We start from the raw sequence: 20,068 nt of genomic DNA on the forward strand, positions 1-20,068 counted from the left end.
AAGTAAAATCTTTAAAAAATATATAAATAAATAAAATTGGTTTTCATGTATTTTTGTAAATGTCAGTGCTGACTGTCTTATTCATGTAAGTGGATGGAAGAAAGAGTATTATCATATCATATTTTTGAACTTCTGAATTAAATACCTAAGAATCATATGAAGAATCATCACAAAAAATATTTATTTATTTTAAGATTCTATTTATTTATTTGTCAGAGAGAGAAAGACAGCAAGAGAGGGAACACGAGCAGGGGGAGTGAGAGAGGGAGAAGCAGGTTTCCCGCTGAGCAAGCAGCCTGATGTGGGGCTCAATCCTAGGACCCTCTGGGATCATGACCTGAGCTGAAGGCAGATGCTTAATGACTGAGCCATGTAGGCGCCCCACAAAAATTATTTTTAATGATGTGTTTAGAAATAACATGATAAGAACTTCTTTCCATTTTGTTTAAAACTTAAGTATTAGGCACCTGGGTGGCTTAGTTGGTTGAGTGTCTGCCTTCAGCTCAAGTCATGATCCCAGAGTCCTGGGCTCCCTGCTTGTTGGGAGCCTGCTTCCTCTGCCTGCTGCTCCTCGTGCTTATACTCTCTCTCTCTGTCAAATAAATAGACAAAATCTTAAGAAAAAAACAAACTTAAGTATTGGGAATCATTTAGTTTGCAAAACAATCTAGTCATTAGTCACTTTCATCACCAACCTGAGTTTTCCTAATAATATATTTGGTGCTCTCAGAAAGTTTTCACTCCTGGTCAGATTACTATAGTTAGATCCCAAAGAGTGAGCAGTAATAGTCTTTTCTTTGTAAAGTGAGAAGATAGATTCTGAAAGGAGAGGAGACTGACTTAGTCTTCTCAAGGAGGAGTCAATTTTAGAAAAGAGTACATATGTAATTGATGGATTTTTTGCAAGTTCATGTTCTCATACAAAAGTCTTTAAGCACCCCAGTTTGAAGACCACTGTTCTAATGCCGTTTGTTCCAAGCTTTTTTAACGGCAGCTTATTAAACTGTATAAACTTCTATTGATTATTCTTTTCTTTTCCTATTTAGATATCAAACAGTGATACGCCTTCACCACCACCTGGTTTATCAAAATCCAATCCAGTCATCCCCATCAGTTCATCCAATCACAGTGCACGGTCTCCTTTTGAAGGGGCAGTAACTGAGTCACAGTCGTTATTCTCAGATAACTTTCGCCATCCCAACCCAATCCCAAGTGGGCTTCCTCCTTTCCCCAGCTCCCCACAGACATCCAGTGACTGGCCTACAGCACCAGAGCCACAGAGTCTCTTCACATCAGGTATACAGCAGTACTACTGCATGTTAATATTTTTACTCAGGCTGAAATGAGACCTTGCTTGATGTGCTTTTACCACGTTAAGCACCCCCACTCCATTTTTCATAAGTTGTAAACATTTAAACTGCATGGAGTAAGATGGTTGGATAAGTAGTTAAATGACCTAGAACTTACCGTGTTAACAGATTTCTCTAGAAATCAAGGGATAGATCATTTCTCTGATAATAAAATGGTTATTCCTCTAAGAATTTTTAAGGGCTTACATTTTTTTATTGTATTTGTGTTTAGATAGTTAAATTTAAGTTTTGTTTTTTTCTCCAGCTGATGAAGAGGTTTGTTAATATTGAAAATTATATTTTGGCATTTTTGAGCCATTTTTATTTTTATTCATTCTAAATTTTCTAATTACTATGAAGGATGGCATAAAATTAACATTGAAAATATAGCACCTATTATCAGTGGAGCAGACAATTTTAAAAAATACGTAAAGTTTTAAGTAGGTTTTTTTCATTGTTAACAATTTTTCCCCTAGCATTATTCAAAATTACTTAGACTTTGTCTTTGATAAGTGCATTTTTAAAAATAAACTTTATTAATTGAAGTCTGTCACATCGTATTTATTACCTTATTTCACTGAACTTTTTCCAGGTTTTGTTTATGAATAGCTTAAGGTATAATTTGGGTTTCAAGTACTTTGTTTTTTTGATTACCAAAATCAGTCTACATCATTCAGTTTTTTGAACTTGGTAACTTAAAATGAAATCATTGCTAGAAGTATATGAGACCTTTTATAATATTATAATCTTTAAAAAATAATTTTTTTATTAACATATAGTATATTTGCCCCAGGGGTACAGGTCTGTGAATCATCAGGCTTACATACTTCACAGCACTCGCCATAGCACATACCCTCCCCAGTGTCGGTAACCCAACCACCCTCTTCTTAACCCCTCCCCCCGGCAACCCTCAGTTTATTTTGTGAAATTAAGAGTCTCTTATGGTTTGTCTCCCTCCCGATCCCATCTTGTTTCATTTTTTCCTTCCCTACCCCCCAAACCCCCCACTCTGCCTCTCAAATTCCTCATATCAGGGAGATCATATGATAATTGTCTTTCTCTGATTGACTTATTTCACTCAGCATAATACACTCTAGTTCCATCCACGTTGTTGGAAATGGCAAGATTCCATTCTTTTTAATGACTGAATAATATTCCATTGTAGATATATACCACAGCTTCTTTATCCATTGTGTGTGTATATATATATACCCACCATATCTTTATCCATTCATCTGTTGATGGACATCTAGGTTCTTTATAATATTATAATTTAATATGCTAAGAAATCATACAGATTTTGGATATATTTGCCTTTATCTTGTAATACGATGTGTTTAACTTTCACTGGTATGGACACCAGTTAGGTGTACAAGTGAGCTATGTATTTTAAATTTATCACTAATTGTCTTCCCAACAGAAACAATCCCAGTATCATCCTCTACAGACTGGCAAGCAGCATTTGGCTTTGGTTCTTCTAAACAACCAGAGGATGACTTGGGTTTTGATCCCTTTGATGTCACTCGAAAAGCCTTAGCAGACCTGATTGAAAAGGAACTGTCAGTCCAAGACCAGCCTTCCCTTTCGCCCACATCGCTTCAGAACTCCTCTTCACACACTACAACCGCCAAAGGTCCGGGCTCTGGATTCCTGCATCCTGCTGCACCGACAAATGCCAACTCTCTCAATAGTACCTTTTCAGTCTTGCCACAGAGGTTCCCTCAATTTCAGCAGCACCGAGCAGTTTATAATTCATTCAGTTTTCCAGGCCAGGCAGCCCGCTATCCTTGGATGGCCTTTCCACGCAATAGCATCATGCACTTGAACCACACAGCAAACCCCACCTCAAATAGTAATTTCTTGGACTTGAATCTCCCGCCACAGCACAACACAGGTCTGGGAGGGATCCCTATAGCAGGTAGGTTCGTTTATAGCCTTTGAAAATTTGTGAATAACTCATGCCTTCAGGTTGTTGGGTGGGTAGGGAGGGAATTTTTGAGTAACAGAGAGTACTTATTATTCTTGGAAATTTCTGTGGGGAAAAAAAGTTCTTATCATAATCTAAAAAAATTTTAATTGGATGGATGCCTTGTAATATTGAGCTTTATAAGGATGGTGGAGTATTATACCTACTTACAACTTGGAAGCATTTTATTTAACAGGGTAGTTACTAAACTTTCATATGGAATATAAATGCACAAAGAAAAAGAAAAAAAATGTGCTCTGAAATTATGGTGCTGGGAAGTCCAACACCATGGTACAAATTCCAATTATACATTCTGAAAGTAAATTGATTCAAAAAAATTTTTTGAAATGGTAATTAGTGAGAGCATGAGGGATAAAGCCACTCTCTACTTTTGGCAGTTACTTATTTTGACTGATAACACATGCGCAAACACACACACAAAAACTGTGCTATATGTTAATAAAATACTTAATATTTGAGAACTCTGATTATTAATGTTTCACAGACATGATGTGTATACTTTCTGTGAAAAAGCTTTTGTTCAAGGAGAGCTACTTTCCCTTTTGGTCTGTCATGTTTTTATTTCTGGGGAAAACATTAGGTTCCTCGTAAGTGATGCCAGACTACTTCTGGTTTTGTACTGCTACCCTTGAAGGTTTCAGAACTTTGGGGTTTTAAGGTCCCATATGACATTTATTAGATCGAGTGACTTCTATATCTACAGGAATTCTTCTTATTAATAGCTTTTTAAAAAATTTACTTAATTTGGGTTTTAGAGATGACTGGTAAAAGGGAGAATTTGTCTCTTTCCTGATTTTCTGAAGTAGGATGGAATAGTCCCTACTCTGTTAACATAATTAAAATAAATAACATTTATTGTTATCCCTTGTCATGGCCTTTAAGATATGGCATGGCACAGTCTTAACTCTAATCATGTTACCAGCAAGTCGTTTGTTCTCTTGTTTTTAGCAAGGTTGATAGGTGAATTCGAAGAGATCCATCAGAGTTCTTTGGCTCTGTTCTCTTTGTGACCAACCACATTTCATTTTTAAGACAAATAGATGGGTTAAGAGAATATGGTTTGTGGCTTTTGATATAGTGAATTTAACAGGTGATACAGTGAAGTTAATTTACATAAGCATGTTACACCAATGTAGCTGTTTGTATATTAGTGGGCCTCATGATATTTGTTCATTTGATTATGGTAGTTAGTAGGTAATTCAGAGTGACACTTTTCAGTCTTCTCATTCTATGTGATATTCACTTGTGAAACACTTAAGTACTCAGTTCCTGATACTGCTTTTTGTTTCTTCCATTCAAGACAGTATATTAGAGTGTGATTTTGTTTTGTTTTAATCATTTAGAAACATGGCATTTTAATGACTGGTAGTGCATCTCATAACTCATTATAACATTAAGAGTTAAAGTTAAGTTCCCCTAAATATCCTAAACATTTAAAAATAAAATAATAAACCAATTACAATATTTGGGTTCCTCTTTGCCCAGCAATGAACTAAGCCATGTGGGTAATATAAAAGAACTATAAGATATGGGTACTATTTCCAGGTATTTTGCAGTGTAGTTGAAGAAATAAATTTAATATTATGTATGAGAGTGGTAACTATATGGTAACTGGAATCTAAGAGGTCTCAATTGAGCCTATAATTATTGGGGAGGCTTCACTGAAGAAGTAGGAATTGATCTGTACTATGGTATCTTGGGTTTGGGTTAGTGGGGAAAAGAGAAAGACCTTCATACTAATGGGAACTCCTGAGTTAAGGGGTGGAGGCAGGAATTAGTATGTCATTTCATTAAGAAGCAATGGAACTGCCTTCAGTAATGGGAAGTGCTTCATGTATTGTATAAATAGGACGGACGAGAACATGGGGAGCTCTGACAGTGAGGCAACACAGTGTGGACTTGATATTATAGGAAGAAGGGTGCCTTTGTGGGACTTCAGTTCTTAGTTGTCTTCATTGTATACTTTTATTTGACTTATTACATGACTGTCTTCAGTAAGTTATCTGTTCTTCTGATTTCACAGTTACCATATTTTCCATTAGCACAGAAAGAATAATTTTAACCCAAATATTTCAAGTCAGTATATATTGTGAGAGTGCCACAGCAGTAATGAATAATTACTGATTTGTGAGTGTAGACGTCCAGATGTTAGTCATTTGAAATCTTCATCTAAATTAGATACTTTATGAAAAAAATGTGGCATTAAATTATGGTCTTACCTTTGTGGGTTTTCCTTTTAACATATACTCAACTGTAGAGCCTAAAATACTTTTTTTTCCCAGAAATTCTAAGAATGAAGTCACCAACTTGTAGGTTCTGAATCATTGTCATATTTTGTGGGAGGTTGGGAGAGTTTGTTATTTCAGATTTTCAGTTTTTGACTCTGCATACTTGTTTGGTATTTAAATGGTGACTTATGATTAAACTTTATTATTAGATTATTTTTAAATCTCTGATGACAAGAGAAATTGTAGTTAATGCAACAAAATATTTAAAATTGTTATTAAGAGTTACACAGAATACTCTCATGTCCTATAAATATTTGGCAAATATTTCAGGAAGATGAATGTGCTAAACCTCAAAACAGAATAATTACATATTTGTAGCTGGATCATTTAGGATTTTCAGTAACAATTAGAAATGACAGAAAGTAAAATTCTAGAAAACGATGTTCATTTTAACTGTGTCTGATTTGAAGTAATTTAATACTTAAGCAATATCTGCCTCCCCCACCCCTAGTTGTAAATCAGTTGTACTTGAGTTGAACCCTTCAAATAGGTTCAACTTTGTATCCTGAAATGAATATCATGGTATCTTAACCAGGGTAGCTGTTGGTGAAGTGCTTCAAAATGGAGAGTACCTTCTATTTCTATGATACCTGCCACTATAAGATATGCTTAGACAGTATTCAACACTGGAAAAGGCATGTATATTTATTTATTCTTTAGCTATGTAGAGCAAAACACGGTAGGGTCCCTGGCCTTTAGGAGCAAATACTCAGGTGTCAGTCACCTGTATATCCTACAGATACCATGTCTGTATTTATTATATATTTGTATTTAAATTTTTAGTTTTGGTTTGTTTCAGTTAAATTATTAAAAATTGGTATGTCTGAAACCTATCATGGGAAGGACAGTTGCCAGAGGCTTGACAGAAATGCGGCTTCCATTTCTTACGCCTAGATGAAAACTTTTTTTGTTTGTTTAAAATTAGTTATTTTCTTAATTAGGTAAAATCTTTTTAGCAGCATTTTCTTGGCTGCTCATCCAGTTTGCTAAGCCTGGAAGGATTTTTGAAATAAATATTCTTGGGGGAAAACTTTGATTAGTGGACAATTATAGTAGGTCTATTCAGATCTTTTTTGTTATTGGAACCATGTGCTTTTGTTTAAGAAGTAACTTTTCATAAAAAAGTGACTTATCTTGTTCAACTAGTTCTTTTAGAAAAAGCAAAGCTGTGTTCCAGAAAGGTTAAATAATTTGTTAAAGGTCAAACATTCAATTAGTAGTAGAATTAGGACAAGGATCCAGATCCCACATTCAAACTGAAGTGTTTTTCCAGTACGATGTTGTTCACCTTCACAAATGAAGATCACTGGCATGTACTTTAACTTGGCTTTCTTCCCATAGTAATTGATTGTTGCTCTCACACACTTTCAGGTCCCTTTTCATCAACAGTATCTATTGATGAGACAATTGGCCCAGCTCAGGGATATGGCCTATAACTTACAAAGTAGAATGAAGTTTATTGACTTGATAAAAATTAATCTCTTGCGTAGTCCTTATCAGTACCATGTTCTCACCAAGAACTGTAGTCTAGAATTTCCTCTACACAACTTTCTTGCTATGTACTTGGAGTTTATAGAATTTTGGCCAATTTACTGAAAAATTAGGAAATAACCTGTTCTAAAGGCTGAAAGTCTTCCTTCATTGTGTTAGTTAAATCTGTCAGTTAAATATTTCCAAATGTAATTTTGCAGATTTGTTTTTCAAAGAACTCTCTGCCAAGATGTTTTTTATTCTATGATGCTAAAAATTATTTGGAAAACAAATAATATTAAGTCTCAGTCTATTAAGCATTGTTGGTTTAAGATATTCTTAGAGAAATACTTGAAACTGTTTAGGATTGGATTTTTTTCATGTTTTTGTTCATTCAAATTTTACTTGTAAGAGGACATTTTTCTTTAAATTTTATTACCGAATTAGCTATTTTAACAGTGACTTGATTGGATTTTGAGTCATATGTGAAACAAGTCACTTGCAGTCCAGTAATTATCAATTATAATTAGGAGAACTGATCTCATTTCGTGTATTTCTCTGACCTAGAAGTAGTCATCTCGCTTTCAGTCAATTGGATCGTTGTACCATTAGCATTTATTCTTTTCTAATTCCTTCAGAGTACACAGTGAATTATCAGATGCTGTGTGGTAATTTGCTGAATTGATATTTATATCTTTTTGTTTATTTTTTATGGATATAATTTCTGCCTTTAAAACATGAATTTGTCATTTTTCCTTTTAAAAAACATATTTTCACATCTGTGAACTTCTTTTTAATTTTTTTCACAAAATACTATTAACTGTTAGTATCTGAATTTAAAAGGGGTCCAATTGGCTTGGAAAAGAATGGCTTTCCTGGTCTCTCTCTTTTTTTTCTTTTTGTCTATTTATAATCCTAAATCTATTATATTTGTTCTTATATCTGACATAGTATTAAATTGAAGGGTGTGTTTATAGTGTAACTACTTTCTAGGTACTTGATAAGTTTATATTTAAAAATTCATGTCTTGTTTCACACCCAGATTCCAGCCATTTAAGCATGTATTTTATATATGTATCAGTATTCCAAATATTGAAATCATTTTTAAAGGGACTGTTAACAAATCTAGTCACCCATAACTAGACCATGACTGACTTTTCCACAGGGGAAGAAGAGGTGAAGGTTTCGACCATGCCACTGTCAGCCTCTTCCCATTCATTACAACAAGGACAGCAGCCTACAAGTCTCCACACTACTGTGGCCTGACAACAGAACTGAGAGGAGAGGATTAGACTCTGGGGTGCTTGCATGGGCAACCGGATTTTTGCATGATTCCTTTCTGATTTCGCATTTAATGTATACACCCAAAAGAGCCAATATAAACGTTCCTCATGCCTACAACTAGTGTGTTACCTCATAGTTGCTAAAGTATTTCTTCATTAGGCCTTTAACACGATTTATTAGCATAATAATTTTGGCATTGTTTCTCATGAGTGATACTATTTTTAACTCACACAAATAAACTTGTAGTACTAATTAAGATCCCAGATGAGATTAGCTAGAATTGTTCTTATTTTGGCTCTATTACTGAAATTATGCAAAGATAATGGTAGTTCCTTGTTTTCTGATTTGTGAAAAAAAATGGTAATATCCTAATATACTCATGAAAAAATTGAAAATTAAGATAATGTCTATTGCATTTCTTTGAATACTTGAGAAGAAAGAAAACATATAAAACAAAATTGGTGGTGTTGTTTAATGCTCAGAAGGATGTTGTCAGCAATTATTTTTAGTTGTATGGATTTATAGCCTATATTAATGCATTACATGTTTAGAAACTGTTTTTGTTGTCTCTCATTTGCACATTTGCACTTTCTTTTTGAATGGTTGTTAATTATATTTAGAAGGTTAATTATTATAGACTAAATGCAATATCTCTTTTCTAATGCACTGCCTAGTATACCAGGAAATGCCTCAGAAACAGAATTTCAACTTACAGTTGATTTATCAGAAACTTGAATATGGGGTAAACATTGTATGTGAGAAGCAACCATAGTAGTGTAACACTTTTATGGAATGAACGGTAGTTCTGTGAGATACCTGTTTGGAAACGTTATTGTTTAAAAATTGAAATGTGATAATAAAGCTATATTACAAGTACCTGGCCAGAATGAGACTAAGGTGGAGGAGAAGAGATTGGGCATCCTCTAAAAATAGGCCATGTAAGTTGTTGTAGGTAATTTTGATCACAGAAGATAGTGAAGTACTTTATTAGGGCATGATATACAGTGATGTTTTTGGATAATGCACAGTTTTTTAAAAAATAGTTTTAAAGCTGATAAACTGAATGGAGTTCTGAGCAGTGGACAAAAGCTGATTCAGAAAAACATGACCATATTCTGCCTGATTAAATATCTGGGAAGAATGGGGAAAGTCAGATCTCTTCTTGACGTTTTCAAAAAACAATTACGATAAAAGATATGCCTTTATTTGTTAAAAATATTAAAAGAGTAATGTGAATACCAAAAAAGGAATCCTAAGGATTTTAAAATAATAATTATTTAAAAAACACATTAGGAGATGAGATAATATCATGTTGGCATTTTTCAAGATTACCTCTCTATATGAAGTCTGGTTATTTTCTGTTAGGTATAATACAGCAAATGGAATAGCTTTGTCCTCAGGTATAGTGGGTAAACTAAAATCTGTTCTTTGATGTCCTTTGATTTGGTTAACTGAGGTATAGGAACAGGTAATCATCTAGCCATTTAAATATTTTTGTAAGATTCTGCATAAGTGACAATCTCTAATTTCTATTCAAAACTGACTTTAGGGCAGCATTACAAGAAATTTAGAAAATACAAGTAAAACACTGTCGACTTATTAGACAGAAGCCTTTGATCATGGGTTAATTACAGTTTCATTTTTGCTGTAAGAAGCCAAGACATCCACTTAATGTCTTCTGTGATGCTAGGGTTCCTAGGCTTTGGGCTTTGGGCTTACTAATAGATAGCTTTCTCTAGCTATCAGTGCAAGCCTTTCATCACCTGGATCTGCTTACCAAGACAGATGGTTTCTTTACTTTACTTCTTTGTGTTGAGAGAGCGATCCGCCTGTTAAACAAGGCTGCTTTCCGGTGGTCGCTTTCTCTCTCCTTTTTCCTTCCTTGCCAAGGCCAAAAAATTGTCAGGTATTTTATCTATACTTGCTAGAACCCAAAACTCTCTCCCTGCCTGCTTCTTTATTCTTGACACTTTTGACACACACCAAACATCAGGAAAATGCATTTTGGGCACTTAGGTTTCAGTTTAATTATTTTCACATTGAAAAGCTAAAGATTATCCTTTAACTTTGTAATTTTGAGCCCTTGTAAGCCTAGAATAATAAGTCTCACCATTTTGCTTACCTAATATTTCGATAGTATAGTTTTTTTAAAAAGTTAAGTCTTGAAATCATGGTGGTAATTAATTATATTAAAGCACAGAAGAAATTACACAACATGTAAAAGAAAGTACCACTTCATATAGCAAGTAAGTTGATGAAGCCAAATGATGGTAAAGAATGAAAAATGCTAAAAAATTTCAGAATAATTTTTGTTAAATGAATGTCTCATGCACAAGGGAAACTTTTTATGCTTTTACATCCCAACTTTTTTAAAAAGTAACTAGTCTGTTTCTTAAATCAGGAACTGTAAACGCCAGAATTCAGAACCCTTTGGATGGACTAGCGAAGTTTTGTACGTATGTACAGCTGTCCATATTTTTCTGTGGAGAAAATCCATAGCTATTAGATTTATAAAGAGCTTGGTGGTACCCCACCCCACCCCCCACCCCAGGAAGAGAATTTAAAAACTGCTACCCTGAAATGACTTTAGTGCCACTGTAGGAAATAGAGAACTGGAGTGAATGATTTAAGTCATGATGAATGTAAAGTGCCTCTTTTTTATTTTCTTAAAGATTCCATTAGAAAATATTTTCTGATTAATGATATTTTCCTTTTCATTCTACTGTCACATGTTTTTCCAGGTGGTGCTTTTGTATACTGCCCTTATTACAACAAAATATTAGTCAAATATTTGAGAGCCTATTCTGTATGGTGACCTTTAGTTAGGTCTTGAGGGCTGAATAAAGCATAGATCCTGTCATTAAGTATAACAGTCTAGTGACAGTTTTATTTCAGGTTGTTTCTGTAGGGTCAGCTCTTAATATATTTTAACAAAAACCGTTGCAGTGGTCTAGACTCATTACTCATTGCTCTGACGGTGGCAACATAGGGTATTAAATATTGATACCTGAAAATTAAAATATGTGATAATTTGGAGGGAGTGATAAAAATCTTAATAGGGAAGACATACATTCACAATTTTGACTTGAGTATCTTAGTCATGTGTTTATGCTCATGTCTCTAACTCTTAGTGTTCTAGGTGTTAAATAGAATTTTCTCTATATATGTTCTTTTAAAGAAAATACTTGAATGCATTGTGTCTGTGCACATTTTTTATTGACATTTTCCCTATTCGTATGGCGTTCCAAGCACCTTCAAGATTGCCAGAGCTCTTTTCTGCTGTGACACAGGTCCATAAGGTAGCTACTCCCACAGAGACGTTGGCTTAGAAAGCCAAGAAAAAGGAGGAATGAATTGCAGGTGCATAGAAGTCTTACAAAATGATAACCATTGTGTTATTTATGCATACATTAAAAACTAGAGGATGGTTTATCTTTTTGAGTTACAAGGTTTTTAGACTTTTCTGTTTACTTGATCTTTGAGGTAGTCCCAAATTTGTGTAATTGGCTTAGGGATGGATATCATACAGTTGGAAACACAATAATGTTTTTAAAAAGGTTATCTTATAAAGAGGTGATAACCCAAAACAATGATACGTCTTTTTCTATAAAATATAGACCAAAGTCAGTTATCCAGTGTCAAGCTAGTCCTTCTGCCCTTAGTGCTGTATCTTTCTCCTCTGAGTATTTTTTTAATCTGAGTGAGTACCTACTGCTTGTCTCCTTATGTTGAGTAAATGGCAGTAATATACGCAGGTATTTCCACATGAAATGTCTAGCGAACTAATCAAACGCTATGGTGATACAAAAGTAAAAATAGGAATTAAAGAAGTTAATGTAAGGTGGGGCACGCAAAGGCTTCATAAAGTATGGGGCTTTTCGATGTGGAAGGATGGCTGATTGAAGGGGAAAATAGAATAAAGAGAACAGACGGAACAAAGAACCAGAGACAGAGATTGGAGTGGTCTCTAGTGATTAGGAGAGAAGGACAGTGAGGAGATGGACTCATTTGAGGTATAGATGTCATACAGAAAAGTAGAATAAGTATGCAAAAGCCTTGAAAACTGGGAAGGATAGTTTAATCTTGATATGGATGTGGTCAGTGATAGAGAACTCTAGGTTCTTTGCTGAAGATGTAACTTGATTGTAGCATTTTAAAAAGATTAGTTTGATGATGTGTTTGCTTGAAACTGGGACCACTTCGAAAGAAACTTACAAGTTTCCATTATGTATATTGCTGGGCAGTGCAAATAAGATGGCCTGGATTAGAACAGTAATAGTAGGAATAGAGAAGAAATGATGAATTAGAAGCCAGAAAATACGAGATCTAGAAAAAAGCCTAGGTGTCTGGTGACCTTTAAAAATTTAACTTTCATAAAGGTACAGATGGAAACCAGATTTCTAGGATTCATGAGAAAAAGTCAAGGATATGGCTACAGCAACCATTGATTACTTAAGATATTTGGCAACTAAGGGAAAGAGAAAGACAAGATGCTTACCAGATGGGTGGTAGATCTTAGAATGCATTGCTTTAAGGTTGGGTGGGTATTTAAATATTTAAAAGCAGAACTTACAGAGCTATTTGAGAGGAAGAAATGGACAGTGCTAAAGAGAAGGTAGGCTAATCCAGTAGGGTAATGGATTTCTCTAATGCTAGGAGGAGATAAGCTCCGGAGACAAGGTTAAGTTAGGGACTTAGCTTTAGAGAAGAGGGCACTGTTCTTTTCAAGGACACCCAGAAAATCTAGGAAAGAGAAGGTGAAATTAGAGAAAATGAGAACACAGGAAGGGACTCATGTCAGTTATTATTGAATGCATATTGTGTGAGAATGGGGGTGAAGAGTGAAGTTGGGACTCAGTAAAGAAAGGTGATTAAATAAACCTGTGAAATAAGCCTAGAAGTACATCAGAAAGAAATTCAAGAATTGCTGAGTGAAGATAAGGATCAAATTAAAAACTTCTAGAGTCCAAATGTATATGGTTTTATATATTTCTCTGGTTCTGCACAAAACATCAAGGGTAGACAAAGCAAATATTGAGAGTTTGGTTAGAAGGTGAAAAAGAAAGGGATACAAAGATACGCAGGAAGACAACATTGAAATACCTAATCTGTGGTCAAGAAGAGTCAGTCAGTCCACTAAGGCAGGAAAGAATCAATGGTGTGAGTGTGTTGAAGGGAGTTCAGTGACTTTAGGTTTTGGTGAGGTCACAGAACAGGAATAGTGTTGTTAAGGGAATGACAGATTAGGAGGCTGTGGTCAGCATGATGACGGTTAGTGCTGAGTGATGAGTGAGAACCAGAGAAAGGATGGCATCTAAATGCCTAACTTCAGGGCTGGGGGTTGGAAAGGCACCTGGCTTTCGTAACCCCTGTGGTTTCTTCTCCACTCACTTACCTTCCAGCCATTTCTTGAGAGTAAGAAAGAGAATTATAGAAAGCATGATACTGCTTAGGGAATCCTGGGTCAGGTTTTTTGTAAGTTGAAGACCAAGGAAAACGCCCTGTGGGTTGAACGTTCCTGCAGAATGCAGGGGAAGGCTTGGGAAGAGCCAGGGATGACACTGGACAGGTGTAAGCCCAGTGAGAGGGGTGGTGGACATGTTACTTATGATGTAGAAGACTTAGAGGCAGTAGGTCTGGTAGTTGAAGAGCCTGTATTACAAGTAGGAGCTAGTTTCTCCCAAGCACATTTGGGAGAACCAGCCCTTCTTATTTAGGTGTACTGGGTCATTCTGCTTTATTTCTATAGCACATTGGAATTAAAAGTAGTAGATTAGTGAAGAGTAGAAGAGAGAGAAATTCAGAATTTTATTATAACATGTTATAAAAATGTTTTGACAGTTTGTCCCCAAAGAGAATGTGTCGTGTGAATAGATAGATATAAACCTACAAGTTAATGAACTAATCTATTCTTACATCTTATATACTTAGATATGACCTTTAGGGAAAATTGCTGAAGGTAAAGTGAAACAGGGATAAAGATATAGATAAATAAAATTTTTTCTTTATTTAGTTAATAGCAAATATGCCTAGTTTGGAAGTACTCTTAGTTTATTGACACATATTTTTATTAGACTTTTTTATTAACATATAATGTATTATTAGCCCCAGGGGTACAGGTCTGTGAATCGTCAGACTTACACACTTCACAGCACTCACCATAGCACATACCCTCCCCAATGGACATTAACACATTTTTAAACTCACTGGACTTGATCCATGTGTGTATGATCCATGTATGATATGTCAGCTGACATATCAACTATGATACTTAAAAGTGATAATACTTCAAAGTACAAGTCATTGCTCAAGAATGCTCTTTGTGAAACCATGCTGATGGATCGAAAAGCCACTGCTCCTTCCATCTCCTTTCTGCCCTGTGATTTGCTGCCATGAGTATTATTCTTACCAACCCTATAATGCTGGGCATACCAGCCTTTAATACCGGCTTCCTTAGTCGGGATCTTTTCCCAAGGAATCATTCTTGAGAATCCAGGATTCACAAAGAGAATCTGTTCTATTCCATAATGTTTCAGAGAGTCTGCCCTGGGTTTGAGTTATATGAAAATCTAGTTTATACCTGTTGGGCACCTAGAACTGAAAGAAAACCTAAGCAATCTAAGCTGCTTCAGAATTGAACTGAAGTACCTAGAAATTCCATGAAACAGCTGGAAGTTGTTGTACTTAAAGAACCAAATCCGTTCTCTCCAGGCTCCTTCAGACTGTACTTCCTAAGGCAGCTACTGACTTGACTTCGTTCTTAGGCCACTTCATGTGTGCAATTATTCTGAGGGTTCCTGGAAGTTCCCACCTGACTCAGGAGCGCACTGTGCTTATTGTTGTTCAGGCTCACTATTGTGCTCTCTTAAAAAGCAACACTACGAAAGCTTTCCCCTCCTCCCCGCCTCCATAAAATGTATAAAGCCTCTAGAGCACCTAGTACCTTTTTTTGTTGTTGAATAGAAGGGAAATTCATGAAACATACAAATAACTAAAGTGTGGTGTAGTCCTGTTTTTTAATTATCTCACTGTTACAATAGCAAAATAAAAAACCCACTCCAGCTGTGAGAATTTGGGCCTATTTTTTGTTGAGGCTGTGTGCATCTGGACTTGGTGTTTTACCTTGTAGGGTGCCATGCTTCTTCACAACAATGTAGTTTAAGATTATGGGTGAAGCAACTTTTATATACTACCCTTTAAAAAAAGGGAGGAAGGCAAGGAGCTGTAGGTAAAAAAGGTTTAGGATACATGTTTTCCTGAGTAGGTAAAAGTGTTTGAAACAACCATCTGAATAGTTTTGAAATAGCAATAATAGTCTTTCTGTCTTTGTGACATTTGATTAGCATCATGGAAGAAAAGGTTTGCTTAGCAGAGATATATACTATAAGTGTAGTGCTCTCCATGGGTGTGAGGGTGAATGTGTGTGCGTGCACGTGTGTTGGTTTATGCTTAGTAATTTTCATTTAAGTCCTCCACTTAACATAGCAGAGGAAAAACCCTCTGGCCACTTTTCTGCGACGTTTCATGTATTTATTCCTGCTATGTTCTGCTTAACTCATATGTTCAGGACAAATGATGCATTTATATATAGTCTGTTTCTAAACATTTTTTTTTAAAGAAATAAAGACCCTTTGAAACGCAGCAAGGCTTATCTGAACAAATATTTTTGTAGCCTTTTCTCATCAGATTTTAGTCTCACTAGTAGGCATATCCACCCCGTGTCATACTCTTTGGAAAAACCTAAGGGAAGGATAATAAGAAAACTTCTGTCGGAATAAATTTCAGAGCTTTGAAATCTATAACATACTCTAACAGCCTGACTTTTAAAGACCAAGTAATAATGATAATAATAAACATGGCGCAGAAGGAATATGATTTGCCCACAATCCCATTCTAACAATATAAAGTTCTCCTTAGCCCTCACCATCTGAATTTGCCTTCCTACATGTAACTCACGGAGAAGGAAACTTGAAGATCCAGAATATATCTCTTCTGTAAACTTTGTTGTATCTTGCAGCTTGATTATTGTAGTAGTTCTTGCAAGTCAAGGACTTTCAACTATGAATATCAGTGCAAATAATGAAGGCTTTCAAAGTGTCTATCTGCTGATGACTGTTAATACAGATCCTGTAAGTTTTGGAAACTGATATTTAATGTGACCTAGTGATCTTGGAGTAACATTAGTGACAGGTGGAAGAGGATGTAACCTAGCAGGTATTAGTACATAATGTAGACTTAAACTAAATACCAATGTCAGAACTAAATAAAGAATAAAACAGAGGTGGAATTAAATTTGCCCAAGAATTTTCTGCAGTGCCAAAGAGCATTTAAGGACCAGCATGCACGATCACTAGACTGGTGACATCTCTAAAAGAATGAAAAATATATATATAATAGTAATGGTACCAAGATGTACTACCCTCACACTAAAGCTGTCATCTCAGATTCATCTTGAAGAACTATATGCTACACCATGTAAAACAATAGCATATCTGCTGATAATGTTTCAAACAAGGAGGTTGTTGTTTTCAGCATAATGAAACAGAGAGAAAGCTCCACAAGGATTTAAAGATGATAATACCATCACCATCTCCAAGAAGAAATGCAGGAAAGCTGACTGCAATCAACTTTTGTAGCCTAGTGCTGTTTCCTTATATGGTGAGATCTTATCCTAAGGACTGTGCTAACATTTACACTCTGTTATCAGTCTTGCATATTGAAATCATATGTATATGGAGCAGAATATAGTGATCTGAAACATTACTGGGATGTTTTTTAAGTATCATCATTTTATATGTTGGCATTTGTGAGAAGACCGATACCCTGAAGCTGCTTATTTTTTCCTTTATTACATCTATCAATTGGGTATCCAGCTAAAGGTAAAGGAGGACCAGTGTTACGAATTCATCAACCAAAGTAGGAAGTTTTATTATTGGCTTTAAGCAGAATGTTGGGCTCCATACCATTGTTCCATTAAAAAAATGAGTTTTAATTGAAACTTATAAATATGGATTACTGATATATATGCCATAGCAGGCACCCCCTAATCCCCAATTTAGGGTAAGATTTGCTATCAGATATGTTTCATTTTACTTCTAAACCATTAATTAATGTAACTGTGGTCTTCCCCAGACCCAGATAGGTATAACAAATCTTGAGTTTTAGTGTAGTCAGTGCTGTTACGTGTAAACTCCCAAGACCTCACCTGTATTTTAAGTAATACTTGATTGGAATAAGCCTATTACTAAAATAAGCAAAGGTCTCATAATCTCCAAATACACACATATATCCCTGCATTTTATAAACACACTTTCAGCTTTTAATTCTTAACCACCATGAGTCATCCTAATACCTTGTGTTTACTTCTCTGTGTTTTTTTTTTTTTTCCCTTTCTTTGGATAGAGAAGAAAATCGTCTTTCCCCGTATAACTTTTCATAGCTAGAGAGGAGTTCTCTGCTAGATACCGTGCACTCCCTGTGTGATTCCCCTACACCATCCCCGACAGGCCTGGATTTCCCTTTTCAGAGAAGCAGCTCTCCCTCTCAGGCTGTGGAGTGTTTATTTGAGGTTCTGTGATCATTTACTTCCCAGTTACCTCCCCAGTCACCAGTCTGCCATCTTTCAGCTTATTTCCAAACTGGCATTTAGTTTTAGGTGACCTTTTTTTCCCCCTTCTCTCTTAAAACAGCACATTTAAACAGTAAGTACACTTTGAGTTTTGAAGTAGATTAACAACCACTGCAACTCTTAAATGTTGAATTGATAAAGATTTTTGACATTGTAAGCTGGTATTATCCCCTTTCCCCAACTTCTGATTTATTTAGTTTAGCTCTTTTAAAAATTATTTAATATTCTAGACAATATGACTAAAATTCAGTGTTTTAGAAATATGTATAATTTTTAATAGAATTAATTTTTTTCCACTGACATGTTAATTCTAGTTCGGTGTAAAGCTCCAGGATATGGTGAAATAAGAATTGTTGTTTCTAATTTGAATTTGAGAATGTATTCATTCACCTGGTGTTCTTTCCTTCTTTCCTGCCTGCCTGCCTTCTCAGTAGGGCCCAACATTGATTAAGAATTGGTTCTGTCAAGAATATCTTTGGCAGTCCTTTTCAAATCCAATTTTAATAAATCATAGCTAAGGATGAACACTTAAATAAATGTGTATTTTAAGTGATTTTTAAACTAAGGCCACTTAGTGGACTGGTGGTGAGCATTTAAGTCTTTGAATTCATCAAGGTTCTTTTTGAAATGCTAATCTCTACAGGAGTATTATCTTTTGTAGGTCTGGAAAGGATGCATTCTTATTAGGACTAATTCTTTTTAAATTGAGACATCATTTGAGAATTGGAAGCAGAAAAGTTTATTTATTTTCCCTAGTATGTGAATAAGTAGTATAGAGAAAGAAACAAGCAAATAGTCTTATTTTTTTTAATCAGACATTTCATATAGCTAAAATAGCTAAATTTCACAATATACATGCTTGTTTTGAAAATCAAACATTTATTTGTAAAAGAATCCCAAACTTTAACAAATATATCTCTTTGGTTTGTAACTAGTACAAGGAGAAAGAGCTCCTAAAGATATGTGCTTGCTTGGTCTGTTGGGTTGGAAATGTTTACCACCATATACATCACCATGATTATACCCATGTCTATTTGATTTAGTTTTAGTATAAGATAATGAGAAAACTCTTTCATTTCCTGAAATTTTTTTTTCTGAAATTGAGAAATAAAGCAAATTATTGTTTTAATGTCTGAAATGGTATTTTCTAAGAATGAAGCTCATAGCTGGGTTATGAAGAATTTGTCAATTAAAGTCATATTTCAGAACATGGATAATTTTAGTCTTTTGGGGGAATTTTTCTGACTTTGATTTAAATCCATAAGATAAGAGCCATCTTTCAGAAAAAGATGAGACTGATCTTCACTGTTAAAATAAAAGTAAGCTGTTTAATTAAATGAAGTAAAAAACTGGGTTTGGTGTTTTTTAATAACTTAAAAAATTTGGAAATCTTTTAATTTAGAAAATTGTGAACTTCAGAAATCTTAGGAATTTCAGTAGACACATAACTGTACAAGGATTTGCTGGATAGGTAGCAAAATACGTTGGTTATGAATACAAGCTTGAAGAGGAACTTATACTCCATAAAAGCATTTTATTGGCACTAAACAGTCAAAAGCTATCACTGGCTTTGCTCACAGTGGCCAGCCTCTAGTGAACCACTAAAGACAAAACAACAAACAGAACAGCATCACTTTTAGGAAAGAAGATACAGAGTAGACATTCCGAAAATGTTTGTTCAATGAAATCTGATGGTTGAGAGAGTGATATTGATATCTGATTACTTCTGGAGGCTGCAAAACCTGGGTGTGCTTTGTGTTGCATCTAGACTTCGGAACCACTTATTCAGATTCCTTAGAACATGAGTCACAGCTTTCCTCTTGGTTGTCCTGCGGCTTTCAGCGTTGGCTCCCCTCTCCACTGCGCGATCAGACCTTCTCTTCTGTCTTCTTTATCTCCGAACTCTGGAAACCTCAGCTCTTGACATTCACTTATTTCTTCAGTACTATCCCCCCAAAACACTCTCACCATTTTTAGAATGTCACCTAATAATGCTCTTCTTAACCTCTAGTTTCTCATTTGTGATACTCATAAATAAATATGTAAATACATAAATGAATAT

At 35.2% G+C, this 20,068-nt stretch overlaps 1 protein-coding gene across 6 annotated transcripts in view; it reads left to right on the forward strand.

Annotated features, from left to right (window-relative positions):
* Positions 1-20,068, forward strand: part of CNOT4 (CCR4-NOT transcription complex subunit 4) — a 139,321-nt gene that overhangs the window by 103,758 nt on the left and 15,495 nt on the right. For 4 of the 6 annotated variants that reach the window (XM_082693272.1, XM_082693273.1, XM_082693274.1 and 1 more), the window contains exons 9-10: positions 1,047-1,296; positions 2,770-3,267. In XM_082693272.1, the coding sequence (XP_082549398.1) occupies positions 1,047-1,296; positions 2,770-3,267 (748 nt within the window). Of the gene's footprint in view, positions 1-1,046; positions 1,297-2,769; positions 3,268-8,259; positions 19,138-20,068 lie in introns of those variants that run through there. The other 2 variants (XM_082693276.1, XM_082693277.1) reach the window with 1 other exon arrangement.

The sequence above is a fragment of the Mustela nivalis genome (assembly GCF_964662115.1).
Source record: "Mustela nivalis genome assembly, chromosome: 12".
NCBI lineage: Eukaryota > Metazoa > Chordata > Mammalia > Carnivora > Mustelidae > Mustela > Mustela nivalis.